Consider the following 23,038-nt stretch of genomic DNA (forward strand, 5'->3'; position numbering starts at 1 on the left):
ATTGTATTGTTCATCTCTGTTTGTTCTTTAATTCTTCTAGGTCTTTGTTAAACATTTCTTGCATCTTCTCGATCTTTGCCTCCATTCTTTTGCTGAGGTTCTGGATCATCTTCACTATCATTTTTCTGAATTCTTTTTCTGGAAGGTTGCCTATCTCCACTTCATTTAGTTGTTTCTGGGGTTTTATCTTGTTCCTTCATCTGGTACATAGCCCTCTGCCTTTTCATCTTGTCTGTCTTTCTGTGAATGTGGTTTTTGTTCCACAGGCTGCAGGATTGTAGTTCTTCTTAGGACCGCTGAAGGATTGTAGTTCTTCTTAGGACCGCTGCTTTAGAATAATTCTTATCTGGTCTGGTTTTTGTTTTTTTTTTTTAATTCTTCCACTTCATTTTTAAAATTTGTTTATTTATTTTATTTATTTGTTTTTGGCTGCATTGGGTCTTCGTTGCTACGCACACACTTTCTCTAGTTGTAGTGTACGGGCTTCTCGTTGCAGACCATGGGCTCTAGGCATGCAGGCTTCAGTAGGTGCAGCATGCAGGCTCAGTAGTTGTGGTTCACAGGCTCTAGAGCACAGAGTCAGTACTTGTGGCAAACGGGATTAGTTGCTCCACAGCATGTGGGATCTTCCCAGACCAGGAATCAAACCTGTGTCCCCTGCATTGGCAGGAGGATTCTTAACCACTGTGCCACCAGGGAAGTCCCTGGTCTGTTTTTAAAACTCATTTCATTTCTCTGCTTCCACTCTTAATCTTTTTCTAATCCATCCTATAACAGCTATGCCTAGCAAATCTTTTTGAAAGGTAGTATAGTATAGTGTTTATGAACATTAGTTTGGAGTCAAAATTGAGTGACCTCATAATTTATCATCCGAACTGAGAATCTTGAATAATCTGCTAAACTGGGACTAGCCTAGGCAATCTGGATATATGGTCAAAATCAGAGAGACTTTGATTCGAATTCTGGTTCTCCAGTTTGCTAGCAGTGTAACTTTTTAGGACTCTTAAACTTCAGCTTTTTCACCTATAAAATAATGAAAATATTTACCTCTTAGGTTTGAAATGAGATTGTGTAGATACCTCTAACTGTAATGTCTAGTACATTGTGATAACATTGAATATAATAGTCATCATTATTCCTTAAATGCCACTTTATTCCCCAGCTCAGAAACCTATAGAGGTTTCTGTTTCTTCAACAGCATTTCCTAAGGCATATTCTGTGGAAGTTTGGCTGGATTATGAAAAGTTCCTTCCCTTTCTTCCCTGAAGAAAGAGTTCTTTGTTCAGTTAAAATTGGTGAATACTAAATTACATGAGGTTAAATGGGTCTGTTCACTGAAAGGCTTCTCGGTACCTTCATAAGTTAACATACATTGGGAATCTAATCATGGCATAAGATGCATTATTTCCCAAATTTATCTTAACCGTTGTCTTTTTTTTCATATAGCATCTTGAGGGACCAACATACTATAGAATACTATAGAATAAAGACCAGCATACTGTAGAATAAAGACCAGTGTTCTTGGCTCAACTTTTTACCTCTTTCTTCTTACTATTTTCCAACACAAACCTTCAGACATATTTGACTGTTCAATATAATGCCTTACTATCTGGTTGTTTATTATCACTTCACGTGGTTTCCCAATGCGTTCATGAGCTCCTAGAGTGCAGGGACTCTGAATGATACTGTGTTCTGATTCCTCTAGTTATTTAGTGTGCTAGGCACAGTGAGGGCAGACATCGTTCCTGCGCTTAGAGCTCTCCCTTCCCTTTCTCCCCTCCCTCTTGCCCTTCTTTGTTTTCCCTTCCCCTCCCTCCCCATATATAATTTTTTGCTGAACAATTTGAAAGTTATGTGCAGGCATCATGACATTTCACTTCAAATACTTTAGCATGTATCTCTTAAGAACAAATAACATTCTTCTATATAATCACCATGCAATCAGCAAACTCTGAAAATTTAGCATTAATAACAATTTTTTTTTTTTTTTTGCGGTATGCGGGCCTCTCACTGCTGTGGCCTCTCCCACCACGGAGCACAGGCTCCAGACGCACAGGCTCAGTGGCCATGGCCCACGGGCCCAGCTGCTCCGTGGCATGTGGGATCCTCCCGGACCGGGGCACAAACCCGTGTCCCCTGTATCGGCAGGCAGATTCTCAACCACTGCGCCACCAGGGAATATTATTATGGACTATAAAGTCCATATTCAGATATCCCCAAATTGTCCCAACAGTGTCCTTTTCAGCTAAACTACAGACTTTATTCATATTTCACCCATTTTTCCATTAACGTCTTTTTTCTCTTTTAGGATCCAATCCAGAATCTCACATTGCATTTAGTTATCATGCCCCCCTAATTTTCCCATCTGTGACAATCACTCAGTCTTTACTTGTCTTTTGTAGACCTTGATACTTCTGAAGTGTATTGACCAGTTATTTTGAAGAATGTTCCTCAATTTGGGTTTATCTGGTATTTTCTCACGATTACATTATGCATTTTTCGCAAGAACACCAGAGGTGATGTGCCGTTCTCAGTGCATTGTTATCAGGGGGTATATCATGTCAGTGTGTCTTATTATTGGTGATGCCATCCTTCATCACGTGCTTAAGGTGCTGTCTATTGGGTACTGTAAAATTAATAAATGTCTTGGGGGAGATACTTTGAGACTATGCAGATATCCTGTTTCTATTCACAGATTTTAGCATTTGTCAGTGGATCTTGCCTACAGCAATGACTACTGTGGTGTTCTAACGGTGATCTTCTATTTCCCATATTCCTCCTTTATTAGTTAATTGGAATTTGTCTATAACAAAGAGTCATCTCTTCTCTCCCATTTATGTATTTATTCAGTTTTTTATTTCTATCACCACAGACTCATGGGTATTTATTTTATTCTGTGGGTTATAATTCAGTACTATCGTTGTTTACTTTGTTGCCCAAGTTATTCCATCTTTAGCCATTGGGAGCTCTTTCAAGTTGGCTCCTTTCCTCATTTTCTTTTTAAAATAACTTTTTATTCTGAAATTAATTCAGACTTTTAAAACTTACAGAAATAGTTGAGAGTTCCTTTCTACCTTATCTATTTATTTATCTAATTTTTTATTTGTATCAGTATCATGGATTCTTATTTTATTTATGGGTTATAATCTATTCCTATCATTATTTTATTTCTCACGTTGTCTCAGATTAGGCCATTGTCTCTGATGCTTTTTAAATGTAGTTAAAGCTGACCTTCAGTTTTTTTCCCCCAGAAAACGTTGAGAGCCATGCTAGTATATACTCCTTGCCATAGTCTGGCAGAAAGAATCAAACTGCAGAGACTTCTCCGGCCAGTTGTAGACACCATCCTAGTCAAGTGTGCAGACGTCAATAGGTAAGGCCCTATAAATGAACTGCTTCAAACCGTCTTGTCCTGAAAGCCTAGCACAGAGCTTCACACCTAGTGAGTATTTATTTGATACATACTTACTAAATGAGGCTTTGAATATTGTTTTCTAATGTGAGATTTGAAATTAACATGTAACATTTAAAGCTCTTAAGGACTAGGAAGAACTAAGGGCAAGTAAAAACCAGGCTAACAAACTGCATGGACCTCCACATTATTGTATTGTGATTGATTCTCTTTTATTTTAAAGTAATAGTCTTAAAACTGAAGTCCAGTTGATAAGAACAGCAGGTGATATATGAGATATTATCTCATTTTAGAGGATGAGTTACACAGGATAGGAACCAATAAAATCATTATACATGTTTTGCATTATCAGCACCAAAAAAAACAAAAACCCCATTCCATTATTTTCTTTGTGATGGAATTTTACTCTGTGATAGTTTTGTCAAATAACAACAACAACAATTCCATATATCCCTGCAATATCCTTAAAAAGCAGCAAGGAACAGGAACAGCCCTAACTGGTTTATTAGACCACTGGTTCTCTCTCTTTTATTTTTTCCCTTTCCATAAAGTGGGAGGAAAGGACCACTTTTCATATAATGAGCATAGCTACAGTAAACACTTTTTTGGCATTTCTCATCTCTTCATGTCCCAGCAGATCTCAGGTGGTAAGAAGCACTGACTCTCCCTTGGTTTGCCTCTGCCATTACCTCCTTTTGGAGCTCTTCTAGTCCAACTTTGTTTTCCTCCCTAAGTCACATGATGTAGTCTGTAGAGGATCTCAGAAATTAAGCACTTAACTTTGACTTGTTTCTCATCTCATAAAGTCTGTCTTTTGTCTCCATTGTTTCTCTACACAAGCCTACAGATTGTAAGTATTAGAGGTTTTCTTGTTGTTTAGAGAGAATACTATAAATATCTGAAAAAAATTAACAAGTAATTTGCAAAATGCATAGAAAAATCCTTTCATTTCTTAATATTATAATAGGGTTTTTTCCCCTAAGAATTTCAGTGCTTTTATGGCATTTGTTTTGTTGTCCGCTTTCTGAAATTCTAAAGTTAGGTTGTTTACCTGGTCACTTGAATGACTGAACATCATAAGAAATATGGTAAAGAGATTTTATGATATTTAGAAGTCATTTTGGCTATATAAAGAGAATATAAAGGTTTTGGATGGGAAGATTTTGTTTTTAATTCAAGAGAACTTAGTGAAAATTCAGAAATCAAAATGTCTGAGCCTTTTCTTATTTTATTAACAAGATATGATAATGAAAATAAGCCTTTTATCTGGTTTCGTATTTAAATTAATACTTGCTGTTTAAGAGCCAGCAGTGAAGATTCTGTGCTTAACACAGAAGATAAGGTAAAATTTATGAAATTAGACCTAATAATAAATATTATTACTTATAGTGACATCATTAATGCAGTTTTAGTGGTTGAGAAGCAAACACTCCTAAAAACATTTTTTCCCACCTTTTCACAAGGCATTACATTACTACTCTCCTTTTAATATGTATTTTATCCAAGATTCAAGTCTGATGTTGCTTCCTTTCATTTTTAGTCGCACAAGTCAGCTGTCTATATCAACGCTATTGGAATTGTGCAAAGGCCAAGCAGGAGAGTTGGCCGTTGGCAGAGAAATACTTAAAGCTGGTAATAACTTTTTACTTAAAATTAATATAGCATGTTTTATCATTTTCCTTAGACGGTCTAATCTCATAATCTCTAATAGGGCAGTTACAGAATTTTGAAATAATTTTGTAAACTGACTCAGCTAACATTAGAAATAGGAATTAATCTAAAAGGGAGATTCTTGAAATTAATATAATTCAAGTATTTTTGTTAACCTTAAACCATTTGATCATGTTTTTAGATTTTAATATCACTGTTTTTCAGTTATTTTTACTTTCCTTTCTGTAGGATCCATTGGTATTGGTGGTGTTGATTATGTCTTAAATTGTATTCTTGGAAACCAAACTGAATCAAACAACTGGCAAGAACTCCTAGGCCGCCTTTGTCTCATAGATAGACTGCTGTTGGAATTTCCTGCTGAATTTTACCCTCATACTGTCAGTACTGATGTTTCACAAGCTGAGCCTGTTGAAGTCAGGTAATTTTTCTTCTGAAAATACATTTCTTTTCCTCCTCTTACCTACCCCATCCCACCGCCCCCCGCCACACCCATCCAAGAAGGGCACACTTTAGATGAATGAAAGACTCAAATTACAGCACACATGTGGGTTACCGATACCTTAATATTTGATTGGCAAACACCTGAAGTCTAGGCTATTTAATTAAAAATTTATAGATCCTTTATACTGATTTTTTTAATGTAAAAGATGTGAATTAGTACCGTTTTCTTTATTTGTATATATTTTGCAGTAATTTTAATTTGTTTCATAACTGAATGTGTTTTTTCTTTCAGGTATAAGAAGCTGCTGTCCCTCTTAACCTTTGCTTTGCAGTCCATTGATAATTCCCACTCAATGGTTGGTAAACTCTCCCGACGGATATATTTGAGTTCTGCAAGAATGGTTACTGCAGTACCCCATGTATTTTCAAAACTGTTAGAAATGCTGAATGTTTCCAGTTCTACTCATTTTACCAGGATGCGTCGTCGTTTGATGGCTATTGCAGATGAGGTGGAAATTGCTGAGGCCATCCAGCTGGGCATAGAAGACACTTTGGATGGTCGACATGACAGCTTTTTGAAGGCATCAGTCCCTAACGGCTGTCCAGAAGCCACAGAGAACAGTTCCTTTGAGCGCACAGACCATTTAGAGAAAACTGGAAAAGGATTGTGTGCTACAAAATTGAGTGCCAGTTCAGAGGACATTTCTGACCGACTGGCCAGCATTTCAGTAGGACTTCCTAGTTCAGCAACAATGGAGCAGCCAAAGCCAATGGTTCAAACAAAAGGCAGACCCCACAGTCAGTGTTTGAACTCCTCTCCTTTATCTCATCATTCCCAACTAATGTTCCCAGCCTTGTCAAGCCCTTCTTCATCTTCCCCATCTGTACCACCTGGCACCATAACAGATGTCTCTAAGCATAGACCTCAGGGGTTTGTTCCCTGCAAAATACCTTCTGCATCTCCTCAAACACAGCGCAAGTTTTCTCTACAGTTCCAGAGAAACTGTTCTGAAAACAAAGACTCAGATAAACTTTCCCCAATCTTTACTCAGTCAAGACCCCTGCCCTCCAGTAATATACACAGGCCAAAGCCATCTCGACCTACCCCAAGTAATACAAGTAAACAGGGAGATGCCTCAAAAAATAGCATGACACTTGATTTGAACAGTAGTTCCAAATGTGATGACGGCTTTGGCAGCAGCAGCAATAGCAGTAATGCTGTTATACCTAGTGACGAGACAGTGTTCACCCCAGTAGAGGAGAAATGCAGATTAGATGTCAATACAGAGCTCAACTCCAGTATTGAGGACCTTCTTGAAGCGTCTATGCCTTCAAGTGACACAACAGTAACTTTTAAGTCAGAAGTTGCTGTGCTGTCTCCTGAAAAGGATGAAAATGATGATACCTACAAAGATGATATGAATCATAATCAAAAGTGCAAAGAAAAAATGGAAGCTGAAGAAGAAGAAGCTTTAGCAATTGCCATGGCAATGTCAGCATCTCAGGATGCCCTCCCCATAGTTCCTCAACTACAGGTTGAAAATGGAGAAGACATCATCATTATTCAACAAGATGTAAGTATAGTCTTTAAGAGAGGTTAGAGAGTTTCTTCGGGCCATGGTAAAATAAAACTAATTCAGAAATACAGCTTGTAACGTGAGTTAACTGTTAGAAGCAGATTTTTCACATAGAATTAATTATACAACAATTTTTGTATCATTATTTGAACAGAAATACTCATTGCCTATTTCAGAGGCGCTTCTGGTTGATTCTACAATGGTAATCACTTATGCATTTGACATTGGTCACCAACACTGTCCAGAGGTCAAGTTTATAGGTGATTTGGAAAGCCAGACTGAACAAGAGTAATATTTTGCCAGGCTGATTTCACAAACTCTTACTCTTAACAGTAAAAGGATTGTTCTCATTTAATATGCAGACACCAGAGACTCTACCAGGACATACCAAAGCAAAACAACCTTATAGAGAAGACACTGAATGGCTGAAAGGTCAGCAGATAGGCCTTGGAGCATTTTCTTCTTGTTATCAGGCTCAAGATGTGGGAACTGGAACTTTAATGGCTGTTAAACAGGTAAATATCTAGTGAGCATATAAATGATTAAAATTATAAAAGTGAAAAATGAGCAAATAAAGGATATATCCCCCGTATGTATACATTTTAGTTTTTAAAGTTTTCAGAAACCTAAATTTCTTTTTTTTAATATTTATTTATTCTATTTATTTATTATTTATTTTTTTTGCTGCATTGGTTCTTAGTTGCAGCACGCAGGATCTTCATTGCGGCATGTGGCCCTCTCTCTAGTTATGGCTTGCAGGTTTTCTGTCTCTGGTTGAGGCATGCGGGCTCAGTAGTTGTGGCGTGAGGGCTTAGTTGCCCTGCGGCATGTGGGATTTTAGTTCCCCGACCACAGATCAAACCCACGTCCCCTGTATTGGAAGGCGGATTCCTTACGACTGGACCCACCAGGGAAGTCCTGAGAAACCTAAATTTTAAAGTAGATGTTGCCACAGCACCAAAAGTATCATGATTTCTATTTGAAAGTTGAAGCATGATTATTGTCATGGTTCATCAAGATGAAACATCAGGATGGGCCCTATAAAGGTTGCAGTTTTTGTTTGCACTTTTTTGTATTTATTAGAGGTATGGTTTTATACTCCCTCCCTTCAGCAAAGTTACTGGTGCAGTGTCATCTTGTGATTTCTGTGGTTTACTTTTTATAATGAGCATGCTTATCAAGATATGACAATAGTTGGGAACTCCCTGGTGGTCCAGTGGTTAGGACTTGGCACTCTCACTGCTGGGGCCCAGGTTCAATCCCTGGTCGGGGAACTAAGATCCCACAAGCCTCATGGCGAGGCCATAAGTAAAGTTTTCATGTTTTAAGTCATGTTGGTTCTTATGATTGGGCTTTTCTCATTTTTTTAGTCAGTCTTCAGACAGTTTTGAAAGATTGGTTATGTCCCAGTCTTTTTTCATCTCCTGATATTTTACTGCCGCTTGTTAGATTCTTATTATTTAAAAGAGTTTGACTGGGTTTTTTTTATAAAGTATCTACATTGCATCCATGAGCATAAATACCTTCTACTATTGATATATGTTAATTTGGGTTTGTCCATTTTAGATTAGATTGTTAGTGAAAATTATAAATAGAAACTCATCAGAATTCAAAACTTTGTAAACATGTTTACTGAAATAGGTGACATATGTCAGAAATACATCTTCTGAGCAAGAAGAAGTAGTAGAAGCATTAAGGGAGGAGATAAGAATGATGAGCCATCTGAATCATCCAAACATCATTAGGATGTTGGGAGCCACATGTGAGAAGAGCAATTATAATCTCTTCATTGAGTGGATGGCAGGTATGTTCATGTTTTAAATTACAAATAGTAATACATTTAACTTTTGCTTGATATTAAATTTAGGAAAAACCGTTTAATGAACACTTATTTTTATTAAATAGTTTAGATTCCTAAAAGTAAATTGCCTCAACATAGTAGTATGAACTGTAAATAGTTTCTTTCATTTAAATATAAATATTCATTACCTCTACCTTTTAAACTTTTTCAGTGTGTCTTTTAAAATGATTGTGTACCATTGTTTTATAGGAATAATTTTTTTTAACCTGCCATGGTAAGATCCATATTTGTCCAGTTGGCCATCATTGATAGGACAGATTTAGGAAATATTTTAACATAACAATATAAAAATAAAATTAATTAAGCTATAGCTTTAAAAACTAACAGGTGAACTAGCACTGAAGCGTAAAGTTGAACCTTGTCATCTACTTGAACAAATAGAGACTGAGTTTTATTTTGTATTATACCGTATATACAGTAAAATAAATGACTTGGGACGTAATGAATACATAAGCGCTTGGTTTAACTTCTTAGTTTTTTTGTGTTTGTAGAGTGTATTTCTATTTACAAATCAGTTCTTTAGTAAATTCTCTGATGTTGGTTGTTACCTGGGTTGATGGTTGTATATAGGTTGACTATTATAAACAATTTTAGATGAGGCTTATTGAGTTTGTGACTTGTCCTAGGTCAGAGCTGGTAAATAGTAGGATGTGAAGCCTAACTCTGGGTCTTCTGGCTCCTCCCATTCTTTTTACCTTCTGTTAAATAACGTTACCACTGTTTACGTCATTAAGAGAGAGATTTTGTATATCTTGGTCAAAAAGACGGAGAGGTGAATGGTACATAAGAGAAATAGTTCCATCCAAAATTGTTAACTTTTAAAGCTTTCTGAAATCTTGACCTTCCAGAAAACCAGTTCATGAGGGTTCCATGAAAATGTCTCCTAATTGATAGGTTTTAAGATTACTGGAATGTGTTAGTTTTTAAACCAGTTTCACTTCTGAAGCAGAGGATAAATTTAATATTTCAAATGTGAATGTGAGCTCATGCAGCGCAAGCTTATGTAACCAAAGTGTAATAAACAATTTTAATTTTGGCTTAAGTTTATGACAGATTATTATTATTACATGTTTAGGGGGATCTGTGGCTCATTTGCTCAGTAAATATGGAGCCTTCAAGGAATCAGTAGTTATTAACTATACTGAACAATTACTTCGTGGCCTTTCATATCTCCATGAAAACCAGATCATTCACAGAGATGTCAAAGGTAGGAATTCTTTTAATTATTATCTTATTATCAATAAGCAGAAAACAAATGTAATTTTAAAACTTAGACCTTTGTTGATAGTTTCTAACTTGAAACCAACTATGGGATTGTTTCTCCTGAGTAACTCAGATCACTAGAATTATCAGAAGTGAAAGGAACTTTTCAGGGTAATATATTCTGCCTTCCTTAGGCTGAGACTTTTCCACAGTCTTACTGCTAATTGATGGCAAACCAAGTACAGAATCCAGGTCTCTGATTCCCCTGTCTTGGTCTCATGATGTACTTACTGCCTCCCCAAAGGTTCCTGTTCCTGGCTTTATTTAAAATAACTGGGGTATTGTAAACTCCTTTTAAGAAAAATCCTCTCAAATCTTTTGCAGTTTGGTTTATTAAGAGCAACTTCCGGGACTTCCCTGGTGGTCTAGTGCTTAGGACTCTGTGCTTTCACTGCCGGGGTGCAGGTTCGATCCCTGGTCAGGGAACTAAGATCCTGCAAGCTGGCCAAAAAAAGAGAGCAACTTTGGTTTTCTGACATGAATGCCTTTAGGATTTGATATAACACATTCAAGTAATTTTATAACATTAATTTTTTATTAAGCTATAATTATGAAATTACAGTATAAAGTCTGAATTGGTCTAGATCAGTATGTTTCAACAGAACTTTGTCTCAAAGTGTAAACTACACTAAAATTGGAACTTTGAGTAAAGATTTTGCTAAGAATCATTATATTAAAGGTTTAACGCTTACTATTTAAAGTTTTACGAAATCTCTGCTTTTGTTCCTTATGCCTTGATGCTTTGTCTGATTTTCCCTCTGAGGCTTTGGATTTTTTTTACACTGCAGAGACCTATGTGCCTTTACTAATGAAGTGAATTGAGAGGAAGAGTAGATTTCTCTGACACACAGTCTACTTTCTTTCGTCACTGTCCTATTTCATTAGTAGTATTTTACTGAGTTTTTAATCTGTTATTTTTGTTTTTAACATATAAGGTCATTTGCTGTTTTTGTTGACAGGTGCCAATTTGCTAATTGACAGCACAGGTCAGAGACTGAGAATTGCTGATTTTGGAGCTGCAGCCAGGTTGGCATCAAAAGGAACTGGTGCAGGAGAGTTTCAGGGACAATTATTGGGGACAATTGCATTTATGGCACCTGAGGTGAGAAGCAGCTTTGAGTGTGATGAAAGAAAATATTTTGGAGTTCTGTGTGATGGCATTACACCAAATAATTTTGCAGTGTTATCCACTGTGTGCTTACTAATTAGAAGTCCACAGCTCTAAAACTAAGGTCTTAATGATATCCTTGATTTCAGACCCTTAATCCCTGCCTTTCCATAGCCTTTAAGCAAATCTATTAAAACCTATTTCTAACAAAGAATTATTCGATAATTTATAGTAGTTGTTTTCTAGTAAACCCAAGGTGCGTAATTGCTATTCTGAACTCAGCCTCTTCTGTTATGTTCAGAACTCTTCACGTTCATACGTAGTGATAATTGGTTGTCCTCTTGCACTGTAGTTTACTACGTGTACTGAGGCAGCTTTGAAATTCTGTGATACGACTCTCCTTCAGAACCTCACAATTCTCCAAAATATTTTTGTCCCACATAGGAGATTGAGCGTGTTAATGAAATAAATGAGACATCAGGTAGTCTGTGGAATTGTTCTTTGTACATTGTTTTGCTCTGAAGTAAAAAAACCCAGAATCCATAACTACAGAATGGCTTTCTCTTTTTCTAATGAGTCATATTTCCAGATTAACTCTCTGCTTTATTTTAGGTCCTAAGAGGTCAGCAATATGGTAGGAGCTGTGATGTATGGAGTGTTGGCTGTGCTATTATAGAAATGGCTTGTGCTAAACCACCTTGGAATGCGGAAAAACACTCCAATCATCTTGCTTTGATATTTAAGGTAATCATGAGATAAAAATTACTTCTTTCTGCTAAAATTGGCAGAAGGCAAATTTTCATGGGTTCTCCTTCATTATCAATCTAACGTGAAGGCATATCTTCCTTGAAATAAATGTATGTGTATATATCTCCAGGAATTGATATGGTGTGGTGGATGTTGGCAGCGTGAGCAGTCAGTTCTCATTATTCACGGTAGTCATGCTCTTATCAAGTCACTGAGAACACTGAATTAGCAAATACTGAATCATTGCTCCTGGGTGACATATGTACATATATATATATATATATATACACACACACACACCAAACTTTTAAATTAAAATACTTGAAGCTCTCCAAACTTTTAAATTAAAATACTTGAAGCTCTTTATGTATTGTACTGTCACAAATTTTTTAATCTGTTATTTCCTATATTTAAAAAATTCACACCTAAGTCAGAGGCCAAGGCTGTTCTACCTTTCTGACAACTCTCAAATCCATTCTCCATTTCCACGAGAGAATAATGTAATGTTTGAGATTTTTAGCGTTTGAGTTGTACATGTGCTCATTTAAAAGCCTGGGCTTTGTAGTCATACAGACCTGGTACCAAACCCTGGTTCCATCCTTTAACAGCCATGTGACTAGGAGAATTACTTATTCTGTCTACCCTCTGTTTTCTTGTTTATAAAATCGGTGTAATAATAGCACCTCCTTGATGAATTATTTATATTACATTATATTATGAGGATAAACAGAATTACCTCTGGGCCTGAGTAAAGCACTTAAAACACACAGTCACCTCTGTGCAGAGTGGGTAGTATTAGTCCTCCGAGCTGATCCCCAGCACCTCTCCCCTGCCATAATCTCCTCCGGGTCTCCCCATGCTTATATAACTTCCTCAGTCACCTGAAAATAAAAAATCAGTGCAGTTGTGTTTCTGATATACTAAAGCCAGGTTTAGTCTTACTTACTCTGAATAGCTCTCTGTGCTGAAGAAACAGAAAATGTGCAATGAAGCAAAGAGGACAAACCATTTTGGAGAGTGAGTATGAGGAAAGCAGAATTGATTTGAGTGAATATTTCACCTGCCTAATCATTGTGATGCACTTAGCCTTGTTCATTTGAGACAATAAAGAGAACTGTAGCTCCATCTGATCAGCATGTATTTGGTCAAATTCATGAGTTTTCCCATAGACACCTTGTTAGCAAAAAGTCCACCCACTTTTAATTCCTCTATGTATAGGATGCATATATAGAGGTTATGAAATATATGCACATGTACTTCTGTATCAGAAGCTCCAGTTGTGGAGAACTTTAACCCTAGTGTTTTCTCTTACAGATTGCCAGTGCAACTACTGCTCCATCAATCCCTTCACATTTGTCTCCTGGTTTACGAGATGTGGCTCTTCGCTGTTTAGAACTTCAACCTCAGGACAGACCTCCATCAAGAGAGCTACTGAAGCATCCAGTCTTCCGTACTACATGGTAGCCAATTATGCAAATAAATTGTAGTGGAGACAGGATGCTCAACAAGAGAAAAAACTTTTGTGGGGAACCACATTGATAATCTGCTGGCCTTCATGCCACTGAACAGCGATGAACAAGATCAGTGGGGAACCCTTACCTAAGTATGTGATTGACAAATCATGATTTGTACCTAAGCTTAGTATGCAAAAGTCCACAATTTGTGCAGAAACTGTAAACTGTGCCTTTCAAAGAACTGGCCCTAGGTAAACAGGAAAGCAATGAAGTTTGCATGATTAATTAACAGAAGCATAATTTTTTGGAGCACTTTTTCAGCAATATTAGCAGCTGAGGGGCTCAGGATCTGTTTTAATGTTTCAGTTTTCTTCCATTTCATATTGTGATCACAAGCAGGGGGTTCTGCAGTTCCTTTTTTTTTTTGGTCACTGGCTATAAAAATCAGTATCTGCCTCTTTTAGGTCAGAATATGCTATAAGTAGCAGTAAATAAATATATTTTTAAAAGTTGATAACTTCTTTATGACCCACAATTGACCTTTATCTTTTTAAATGCCTGGGCAATTGTGGTTCATTGTGCATTTTACTGTTGGCCCATTCATTTTGTTTTTTGGAAATTATGGTTCTATATTTTCATTTCACCTTCATTTATGTTTAATATTCAGGGAAAGGTGATCTTTTCAAACCAGAAAAAAAAAAGAACTAGATGTGAACCAGAGTTTATTAAATATCTTGTTATTGCAAGAGTTTTTTAAAATATAGATTTAATTTTGTTTGTTTTTAAAATTGGAATATGATAAAATACTACCTTCATTGAGTCAGTCACTGCTCTTCTTATGCAGGTTAAATATAAATTAAGTGAAAATCAACTGTTCTCTGTGATGCAGCTCACAACCAAGATCAAGATGACCTTGAAATGTATTTGAATTTTTTTAATGTATCGGTTTCTTTTGTAGGAAACTTCACACCGTTTAAGTCTTACTCTGTATGTAATTATCCATCATGCATCATCACCACTGAAAACAACGTTAACTGCTATTTTCCTTCTACCATGCATTATCTCTTTACATTAGGCCTGGCTGATAGATAGATAAAGAAAAATTAACTTACTCAACTAGGAACGAGTGTTTCTAAACAATAAATTTGCTTTGAACTTGGAAAAATGTGTTCAGAAAGATAAGTGAAATTGAATTTCATTTACACACTAATTCCTTGGATTTTGCACAGTTATCTAATGGTTTTTGTCTAAACTGAATTCAGATGTATGGAATCCTGAAGGAAAATGGCAGCTCTTTCACCCTTTTTTCTGTGAGTCTTTTAAGTACTGATTAAGTATTTAATACAGCTTTTTGAGATGTTAAGTTTTAACTCTTCAGAAGCCAGTTGAATTGTTGCAGAGTTAAATAAAATTGGTTATTCTCAAAGACTCAGGATAAGCTAAATAAGCTATATAGAGTACATTTTCAATGTACAACACAAATTGGAAGTAAAATAAGTTACAAGATAAGTTTACAGGGATATATTGCATATAATTTTTAAAAGGCAGGTTTTTTTTATATGAATGTGTTTCTTAGTGAAATTTTACATTCCTTTGGTTGGAAGATTGGCAATATTTGAAGAGTTAAACATAGTACAGAAATGTGAAGTTTGGTAGCTCTAAATGTGTTGTATTTTCTTTCTTTTTTTTTTTTTTTGACTACTTAGAATTTTCACAGTTCTAATAAGATTGTTTCCAAGTCTCTCATGTGCAAGCTTTAAAGGATGCACTCTTGCCATTTTATGTACTGGAAGATCATTGGTCAGATTAATACTGTGTCTGACAGAGATGTAAACTGTATAAACTGAGGAACCTCAGCTAATCAGTATTACTTTGTAGATCACCATGCCCACCACATTTCAAACTCAGACTGCCTCTAGATGTCAAAAATCCATTGTTTGAGTTTGTTTGCAGTTCCCTCAGCTTGCTGGTAATTGTGGTGTTTTGTTTTTTGTTTTGTTTTCAATGCAAATGTGATGTAATATTCTTATTTTCTTTGGATCAAAGCTGGACTGAAAATTGTAATGTGTAATTATTTTTGTGTTCTTAATGTTATTTGGTACTCAAGTTGTAAATAACGTCTACTGCTGTTTATTCCAGTTTCTACTACCTCAGGTGTCCTATAGATTTTTCTTCTACCAAAGTTCACTTTCACAATGAAATTATATTTGCTGTATGACTATGATTCCTAAGACTTCCAGGGCTTAAGGGCTAACTTCTATTAGCACCTTACTGTGTAAGCAAATGTTACAAAAAAAATCTCTGGGTTAAGATAATTTGGCTTAAATGTATCCTTTGTTATTTTAAATATATCAAGATATTTTAATTAAAATTTTTACCCCATTGAACCACTTTTATAGTATTTGTACCTATTTTGGTGTTTTGTCTTTATAGTAAATAAAAGTTTTTGAACAAAGGTTGTTACTTTTACTTATTTTGAAATAATTTCATACTGACAAAAAAGTCCTAAGAACACCACAAAGTGCTCCCATATATACCATTCACCCAAAAGCCCCATTCAGATTTTGCCAGCAGCCCGGTTATATCCTTTATAGCAAAAGGATCCAAACCAAGATCAGCTTTGCTCTTGGCAAAACTCAAGACACTCATGTTTCTTGAGTCCCATTCAATCCAGAACCATTCCTTATGCCTTCCTTGACCTTCACGACCTTAATTTACTGTTTTGTAGAAGTCCCTCAATTTGCATTTGGTGATTCCTCATGATTCAATTCAGAGTATGCATTTGTGACAGGAATATCTCCAAGATGACGGTGCAGGCAGTGTTCTTTTCAGTGTCTCTCCTATCAGGAGGTATACAAGGTCAGTTTGTCCCATTGCTGGTGATATAAACTGATCATCTGAGAAGGCTTTGCCACTGTAAAGTTACTCTTTCCCTTTATAATTAATATCTACCTTTATATTATTTTGTGGAGGTGATACTTTGAGGCTACATAAATAGCTTGTTATTCATCCAACTTCTTTAGCTCTCTGCTCTCTTAGCTTTCTTGCCTGAATTATTACTCTGATGGTTGCCAGATACTGGTTTTCTGGTTCCTGCACTCCTTCTGTATTCTGTTAATGGGCATTTTGCTGTAAGGAAGATCTTTCTCTTCTTTATTATTCATATATATCAAAATGGGTTTGTGGATTCCTATTCAGTGGGGTAAAATCCATTACTGTCATCACATATTTGCTCAAATTGTCACATTTAGCCATTGGGAGCCTCTCAGAGCTAGCTTCTCCATGGACTGACAAGCCACCATTATTCTTTGAACACTTCTATACTTTCCAACCCATCTCGTGAGTTTGGTTCATCCCTGGGATCAGCCATTTTTCCAAAGAGCCCTGACTGGTATTTAAAAACTGGGTGCTAGATACACTCATTACTCCTGGGTGTCACTGCTCCCAGGCCCTCTTGGTAGACAAAGCTAGAATATATGTTTTTTTGCATATGAATGCAAAATACATATACATATACCTACCCATACACACACATAAACCATGAGTTCACACCAACCTTTCCATTTCAATCTACCACCACCCAGGTTCATTCAAGCTTTCCCTCTTTCCATATTTGTAACTCCTTTTCTGGACAGTAAGAAACCTGGCTCCCATTTGCCTCAATATATTGACTGACTTGCTCAAGCTTTCCACCCACCCATGTAACCCATCTCATGATCCCCGTTAGGCTGCCACCTCAGTCGGCTGCCTTCTCCGCATGGGCCCCAACCCCTGCTGGACTGCAGTTGTTCCAGCTTACCTAAAGCCAGACATACACGTATGTATACTTTATTTTTTAGGGCAGTTTTAGGTTCACAACAAAATGGAGCAGAAGATTCAGGGATTTCCCCCGTAACTCCTGGCCTCACATACTGCACAGCCTACCCCACTATCAACACTGAAGGGCTTTTTGACAAAATAAAGGAAAGCTTTTAAAAAAATTGTTCTTTTAAAAAAAAAAATTAACTGAAAATTATACCTTTTTAAAAAAAATCTTACGTGGTTTGACATGTTACATATACTTGCACATAAATACTACTACTGTTCCCAGACAGCACAGATTAATTGATCCTGTTCATACAACTCTTTTTATATCAGACATAAAAGCATAAAAACCATCCTCTTGGGCTTCCCTGGTGGCGCAGTGGTTGCGCGTCCGCCTGCCGATGCAGGGGAACCGGGTTCGCGCCCCGGTCTGGGAGGATCCCACGTGCCGCGGAGCAGCTGGGCCCGTGAGCCATGGCCGCTGAGCCTGCGCGTCCGGAGCCTGTGCTCCGCAACGGGAGAGGCCACAACAGAAGGAGGCCCGCATACCACAGACACACACAAAAAAACAAAAACCATCCTCTTATGTTAAACTGTTGGAAATAGGAATAAAGATTTATTCAACAGCTACTATTTGTCAGGCATACTTTACAACACAGTGATTATATTCCATTTCACAAATGAGGAAATAAGGCAATTTCAATCATTCTGCAATTCAGGCTGTACCAGGGAACTCACTTGGCCTACCCCAGAGTTTTAGTCTTAGATTGTACCTTGTGGTTGTGTGTTACTGTTTTCTACTTTCATCCTTCATATTTCTGCTCAGTAGTTGTTTCTCACATGATCACCCTGCAAGATAGGTAATGTCACTGAAAACTGTGAGTTCAGAAGCTATCTTGTGTCTCTACATTTGTTTTAAACTTTCTGTATAACGTGATTTAAAATATACACCTTTTAAATAGGCTCTGGATATTTTGCCTAAAGGGCACACTTTAGTCATTTCAGGAAAATATTAACTTTGAGAAAAGCTTTCTGTTTCAGAGGAATTAATAATTCTACTGTTCCTTGATTTTACTTGAATGATATTAACAGTTTTACAAAATGACCAAATCTGCAGGTTAGATGGAATCTAGAAAAGTGTTGGGGTATCATGCCCACATGGAAATGCTAATGAATGCATTTGTGAACTGATACAGTAGTTCACTTGTTATAAAACAAAAATGCATGAAATACTGCAGTCATTGGAGAACACAGTGACAAACATATGCAAACTGCCATATTTCCATGTCATGACAATTTTTAGGTTTGTCATTTTCAAAATTTCTGCTATAAGCAAAAATCGCATGTTGAACTGACATAAGGAAAGGATGGGTCTTTTAAAGTAGGTGATGATGATGGACTTCGTGACCACAGAGCCTGAGACATCGCCTGGGTCAAATGTGGCTCTGCCACTTGCCAGCCGTGTAACCCCTGTTTGACTTTCTGAACCTCCACTTCTGCATCTGTAAAATGAAACCAACAGCTTTGTGAGAAGTAAGAGAACCTATGTAAATGGCTCAGTACAGTACCGGGAACAGTGGATGCATAATATGTATTTTATGAATGAATGAGTGACCCAAAAGTCACAGACTCAAATGCCTGTGGGCCTAGAAGTGTCCTTAGCAGAGCTTTTGGCTGCCCTGAGAGTTCATGCCAAATTCATGTCCAAGGGGTTCCATGGTTGCTATGTTGGAATGAAAAAAAAAAAAGCCCAGTGTTTCCAAAGCTTCTGAATTTTCAAAAGAAGCTGGAGAGATCTGGATTTTACATGCAATTTCTTGATGTTTACACATTGGAAACTAATTTTAGATTTTATAAGGAACAGCAGGCTAAACAAAACTCATATGCTTGATCTGGCCTGTGACTAGCTGCTTTTTGACCTCTGACCTGGGTCCAGGCTTATAAAACAAAAAATGAAGTAGAAAATCAGAGTGAAATCTCAGCTTTAGGAAACTGGATCCAGGACTTTTGTCTTCTGAGATATATGAGATAAGGGGGAAATGGAGATGCTGAGTATAGATGCTAGAGAACTAACCTATGAAGAGAAAATTAATGTCTAATTTTATGCACTAATGTGAAATGCTTACTGCTAAAGCCTAATTATCATGTAGCAAACTATGTAAATAACATTCAAATATGCAGGACTTCCCTGGTGGTCCACTGGTAAAGAATTCGCCTTACAATGCAGGGGACATGGGTTTGATCCCTGGTCTGGGAACTAACATCCCACATGCCGCGGGGCAACTAAGCCCGTGGGCCACAACTACTGAGCCTACACGCCTCAACTAGAGAGGCTGCATGCCGCAAACTACAGAGCCCACGTGCTCTGGAAACTGCACGCCACAGCTAGAAAAGAGAAAACCTACACGCCACAACTAGAGAGAAGCCCGTGTGCCGCAAGGAAGAGCCCGCACACTACAACAAAAGATCCAGCATGTCTCAATGAAGATCCCGCATGCTGCAACTAAGACCCAACGCAGCCAAAAACAAATAAATAAAATCTTAAAAAAACAAATACGCCATCACAGTGGTATAGCTAGTCTGTGAGTTTCATTTTACAGTGGTACTCTGCATGATCTGTGACTAAAGAACTTCATCCACAACTGAAGCCAGTCTCATCACTTGCGATCAACCTGGTATTACTGTGGCCCATGCCCCATGGCCCTCAGTTCACAGCTTTGCCAAACCTGTAGAGATAAAACTAGGCTAAGCCGATGACATAAGAGGCAAAGTCTTCATGCCCCAAAGTTCCTTTCTCACAACGCTGAAATTCGTATTGGAGTTTATTTTTGAGATAACTAAGTGCTATTTTCCCTTAAAGTCAATTTGCTTAATGAGATCTCACAACATCTACGAAAACATACTCAGAGGATGAGGGCGGTAACTAGGATGAAAGGGAAAGAAAGAAAAGGAGGAGGAATAATGAGGTATGGGGAAATATTGAAAAATCTTTGGCAGGGAGTAGCACAACCATATTTGCATTTTATAAAGATCACTCCAGCAGTATCTTGAAGAAGGAATCAAAGGGGCGGTACCAGAGGCAGAAAGAAAGTCCGAAGACAACTGCATTATCTAGATAAGAAAGTGTGAGGGGAGAGTGATGTCAGCATTAGCGCAGAATACAATGTCACTAACAGCACTGAATCATGAAGAAAGAGAAAATCTGAACAGACCAATAACAAGTAAGGAAACTGAATCAGTAAACAAAAACCTCTCAACAAAGAAAAGCCCAGGACCAGATGGTTTTGCTGGTGAGTTCCATCAAACATTTAAAGAATTAACGCCAATCCTTTTCAAACTCTTCAAAAAAACTGAAGGGGAGGGAACACTCCCAAGCTCATTTTATGAGCCCAGCATTACCCTGATATCAAAGACAGATACGGACACTACAAAAAAGAAAACTACAGGCCACATGTGGTCCAGGATGGCTGTGTAGGAAGATCCTGAACTCACCTCCTCCCACAGGTACACCAAATCTACAACTACATATGGAATATTTCCCTCTGGAAAAGACCTGAAAACTAGCTGACCAGCTCCTTCACGACAAATGATAAAAGGGCCACATTGAGGCAGGTGGCAGAGGCAGAGAAGTGATCTCATTAAAACCCCACCCTCAGCGCAGCGACCCACAGTCAGGAGGGATGTCAAAAATGCAGAGCTTCTCCCTGAAGAGTGAGGGGTTTGTGCCCCACATTGGGTGCCCCGACCCTTGGGACCTGCAGTGGAGAGATGAGCCCCCAAAAGGTCTGGCTTGGGAAACCAACAGGGCTCATGTCCAGGGGACCCAAAGGGCTGTACAGAACTGAGACATTTCTCTTAAAGGGCTCACGTGCAGACTCACTTGCCCTGGGGACCAGTGTAAAAGCAGCAGTTTGAAAAGTGCCTGTTCTCCACCGTGGCTGTATCAATTTACATTCCCACCAATAGTACGAGAGGGTTTCCTTTTCTCCACACCCTCTCCAGCATTTGTTGTTTGTAGACTTTTTGATGATGGCCATTCTGACTGGTGAGGTGATACCTCACTGTAGTTTTGATTTGCATTTCTCTAATAATTAGTGATACTGAGCATCTTTACACGTGCCCGTTGGCCATCTGTATGTCTTCTTTGGCGAAATGCCTATTTAGGTCTTCTGCCCATTTTTTTGATTGGGTTGGTTTTTTTGTTTTTTGTTTTTGATATTTCCAAGCTTAATATTGTTGTTGTTTATATATTTTGGAAATTAATCCCTTTTTGGTCACATCATTTGCAAATATTTTCTCCCATTCTGTAGGTTGTCTTTCTGTTTTGTGTATCGTTTCCTTTGCTATGCAAAAGTTTTTAAGTTTAATTACGTCCCACTTGTTTATTTTTGCTTTTGTTTCCATTAATCTAGGAGACAGATCCAAAAAAAAATATTGCTGCAATTTATGTCAAAGCGTGTTCTGCCTATGTTTTCCTCTAGGAGCTTTATAGTATCCGGTCTTACATTTAGGTCTTTAATCTTTTTTTTTTTTTTTTTTTGCGGTATGCGGGCCTCTCACGGCTGTGGCCTCTCCCCTTGCGCAGCACAGGCTCTGGACGTGCAGGCTCAGTGGCCATGGCTCACGGGCCTAGCCACTCTGCGACTTATAGCTTATAGTCTTATAGTTTTCCAAGTATGACTCTTGTATATCTGTAGGTAGGTTTATTTCTAGGTATTTTATTCTTTTTGATGCAGTGGTAAATAGGATTGTTTCTTTAATTTCTCTCTCTGATATTTTGTTGTTAGTGTGTAGAAATTAACAGATTTCTGTATATTAATTTTGTATCCTTCAACTTTACCGATTTCATTGATATGAGTTCTAGTAGTTTTCTTGTAGTGTCTTTAGGATTTTCTATGTATAGTATCATGTCATCTGCAAACAGTGACAGTTTTACTTCTTCTTTTCCAATTTGGGTTCTTTTGATTTCTTTTTATTCTCTGATTGCTGTGGCTAGTACAAAAGTGGCGAGAGTGGGCATTCTTGTCTTGTTCTGATCTTAGAGGAAATGCTTTCAGATTTTCACCATTGAATACGATGTTAGCTCTGGGTGTGTCATATATGGCCTTTATCATGTGCAGGTATGTTCCCTGTATGCCCACTTTCTGGAGAGTTTTTATCATAAATGGATGTTGAATTTTATCCAAAGCTTTTTCTGCATCTATGATCATCTCCATATGAGATGATCATATGGCTTTTATTCTTCAATTTGTTAATGTGGTATCTCACATTGACTGATCTATGGATACTGAAAAATCCTTGCATTCCTGGGATAAATTCCACTTGATCATGGTGTATGATCCTTTTAATGTATTGTTGAATTCGGTTTCCTAGTCATATTGTGAGGATATTTGCATCTATGTTCATCAGTAATATTGGCCTGTAATTTTCTTTTTTGTGGTATCTTTGTCTGGCTTTGGTATCAGGGAGATGGTGTCCTCATAGAATGAGTTCAAAAGTGTTCCTTCCTCTGCAATTTTTTAGAATAGTGTTAGAAGGATAGGTGTTAACTCTCCTCTAAACTTCTGGTAGAATTCACTTGTGAAGCCATTTGGTCTTTTGTTTATTGGGAGTTTTTAAATTACTGATTCAATTTCAGTATTCATAAAAGTTTTAGGTCATGAAAAACAAAAGCAGGGGTAGGGCTTCCCTGGTGGCGCA

The 23,038-nt window shown here is 37.5% G+C and overlaps 1 protein-coding gene, 1 long non-coding RNA gene and 1 other non-coding gene across 12 annotated transcripts in view; 2 read left to right on the forward strand and 1 right to left on the reverse strand.

The window, feature by feature from the left end:
- The window catches only part of MAP3K1 (mitogen-activated protein kinase kinase kinase 1), a 76,802-nt gene extending 60,736 nt beyond the window's left edge, over positions 1-16,066 (forward strand). For 2 of the 3 annotated variants that reach the window (XM_055086563.1, XM_024119151.3), the window contains 10 exons: positions 3,252-3,373; positions 4,953-5,044; positions 5,312-5,501; positions 5,817-7,098; positions 7,464-7,616; positions 8,743-8,905; positions 10,038-10,169; positions 11,185-11,327; positions 11,946-12,077; positions 13,395-16,060. In XM_055086563.1, coding sequence (XP_054942538.1) covers positions 3,252-3,373; positions 4,953-5,044; positions 5,312-5,501; positions 5,817-7,098; positions 7,464-7,616; positions 8,743-8,905; positions 10,038-10,169; positions 11,185-11,327; positions 11,946-12,077; positions 13,395-13,544 — 2,559 coding nt within the window. In that variant the 3' untranslated portion in view covers positions 13,545-16,060. Of the gene's footprint in view, positions 1-3,251; positions 3,374-4,952; positions 5,045-5,311; positions 5,502-5,816; positions 7,099-7,463; positions 7,617-8,742; positions 8,906-10,037; positions 10,170-11,184; positions 11,328-11,945; positions 12,078-13,394 lie in introns of all 3 variants that reach the window. The other variant, XM_024119150.3, reaches the window with a different exon arrangement.
- Positions 1-23,038, reverse strand: part of LOC114486714 (uncharacterized) — a 72,994-nt gene that overhangs the window by 39,231 nt on the left and 10,725 nt on the right. The window contains exon 3 of one of the 8 annotated variants that reach the window (XR_003680915.2): positions 12,842-12,961. The exons of 6 other annotated variants lie outside the window; for them this stretch is intronic. This is a non-coding gene — a long non-coding RNA (uncharacterized lncRNA). Of the gene's footprint in view, positions 1-12,841; positions 12,962-18,456; positions 18,841-23,038 lie in introns of those variants that run through there. One more of the 8 variants, XR_003680917.2, reaches the window with a different exon arrangement.
- Positions 8,304-8,375, forward strand: TRNAE-CUC (transfer RNA glutamic acid (anticodon CUC)). The gene has a single exon. It is a non-coding gene; the product is annotated as a tRNA-Glu (tRNA).

This window comes from Physeter macrocephalus, chromosome 8 (genome assembly GCF_002837175.3).
Source record: "Physeter macrocephalus isolate SW-GA chromosome 8, ASM283717v5, whole genome shotgun sequence".
Lineage (NCBI taxonomy): Eukaryota > Metazoa > Chordata > Mammalia > Artiodactyla > Physeteridae > Physeter > Physeter macrocephalus.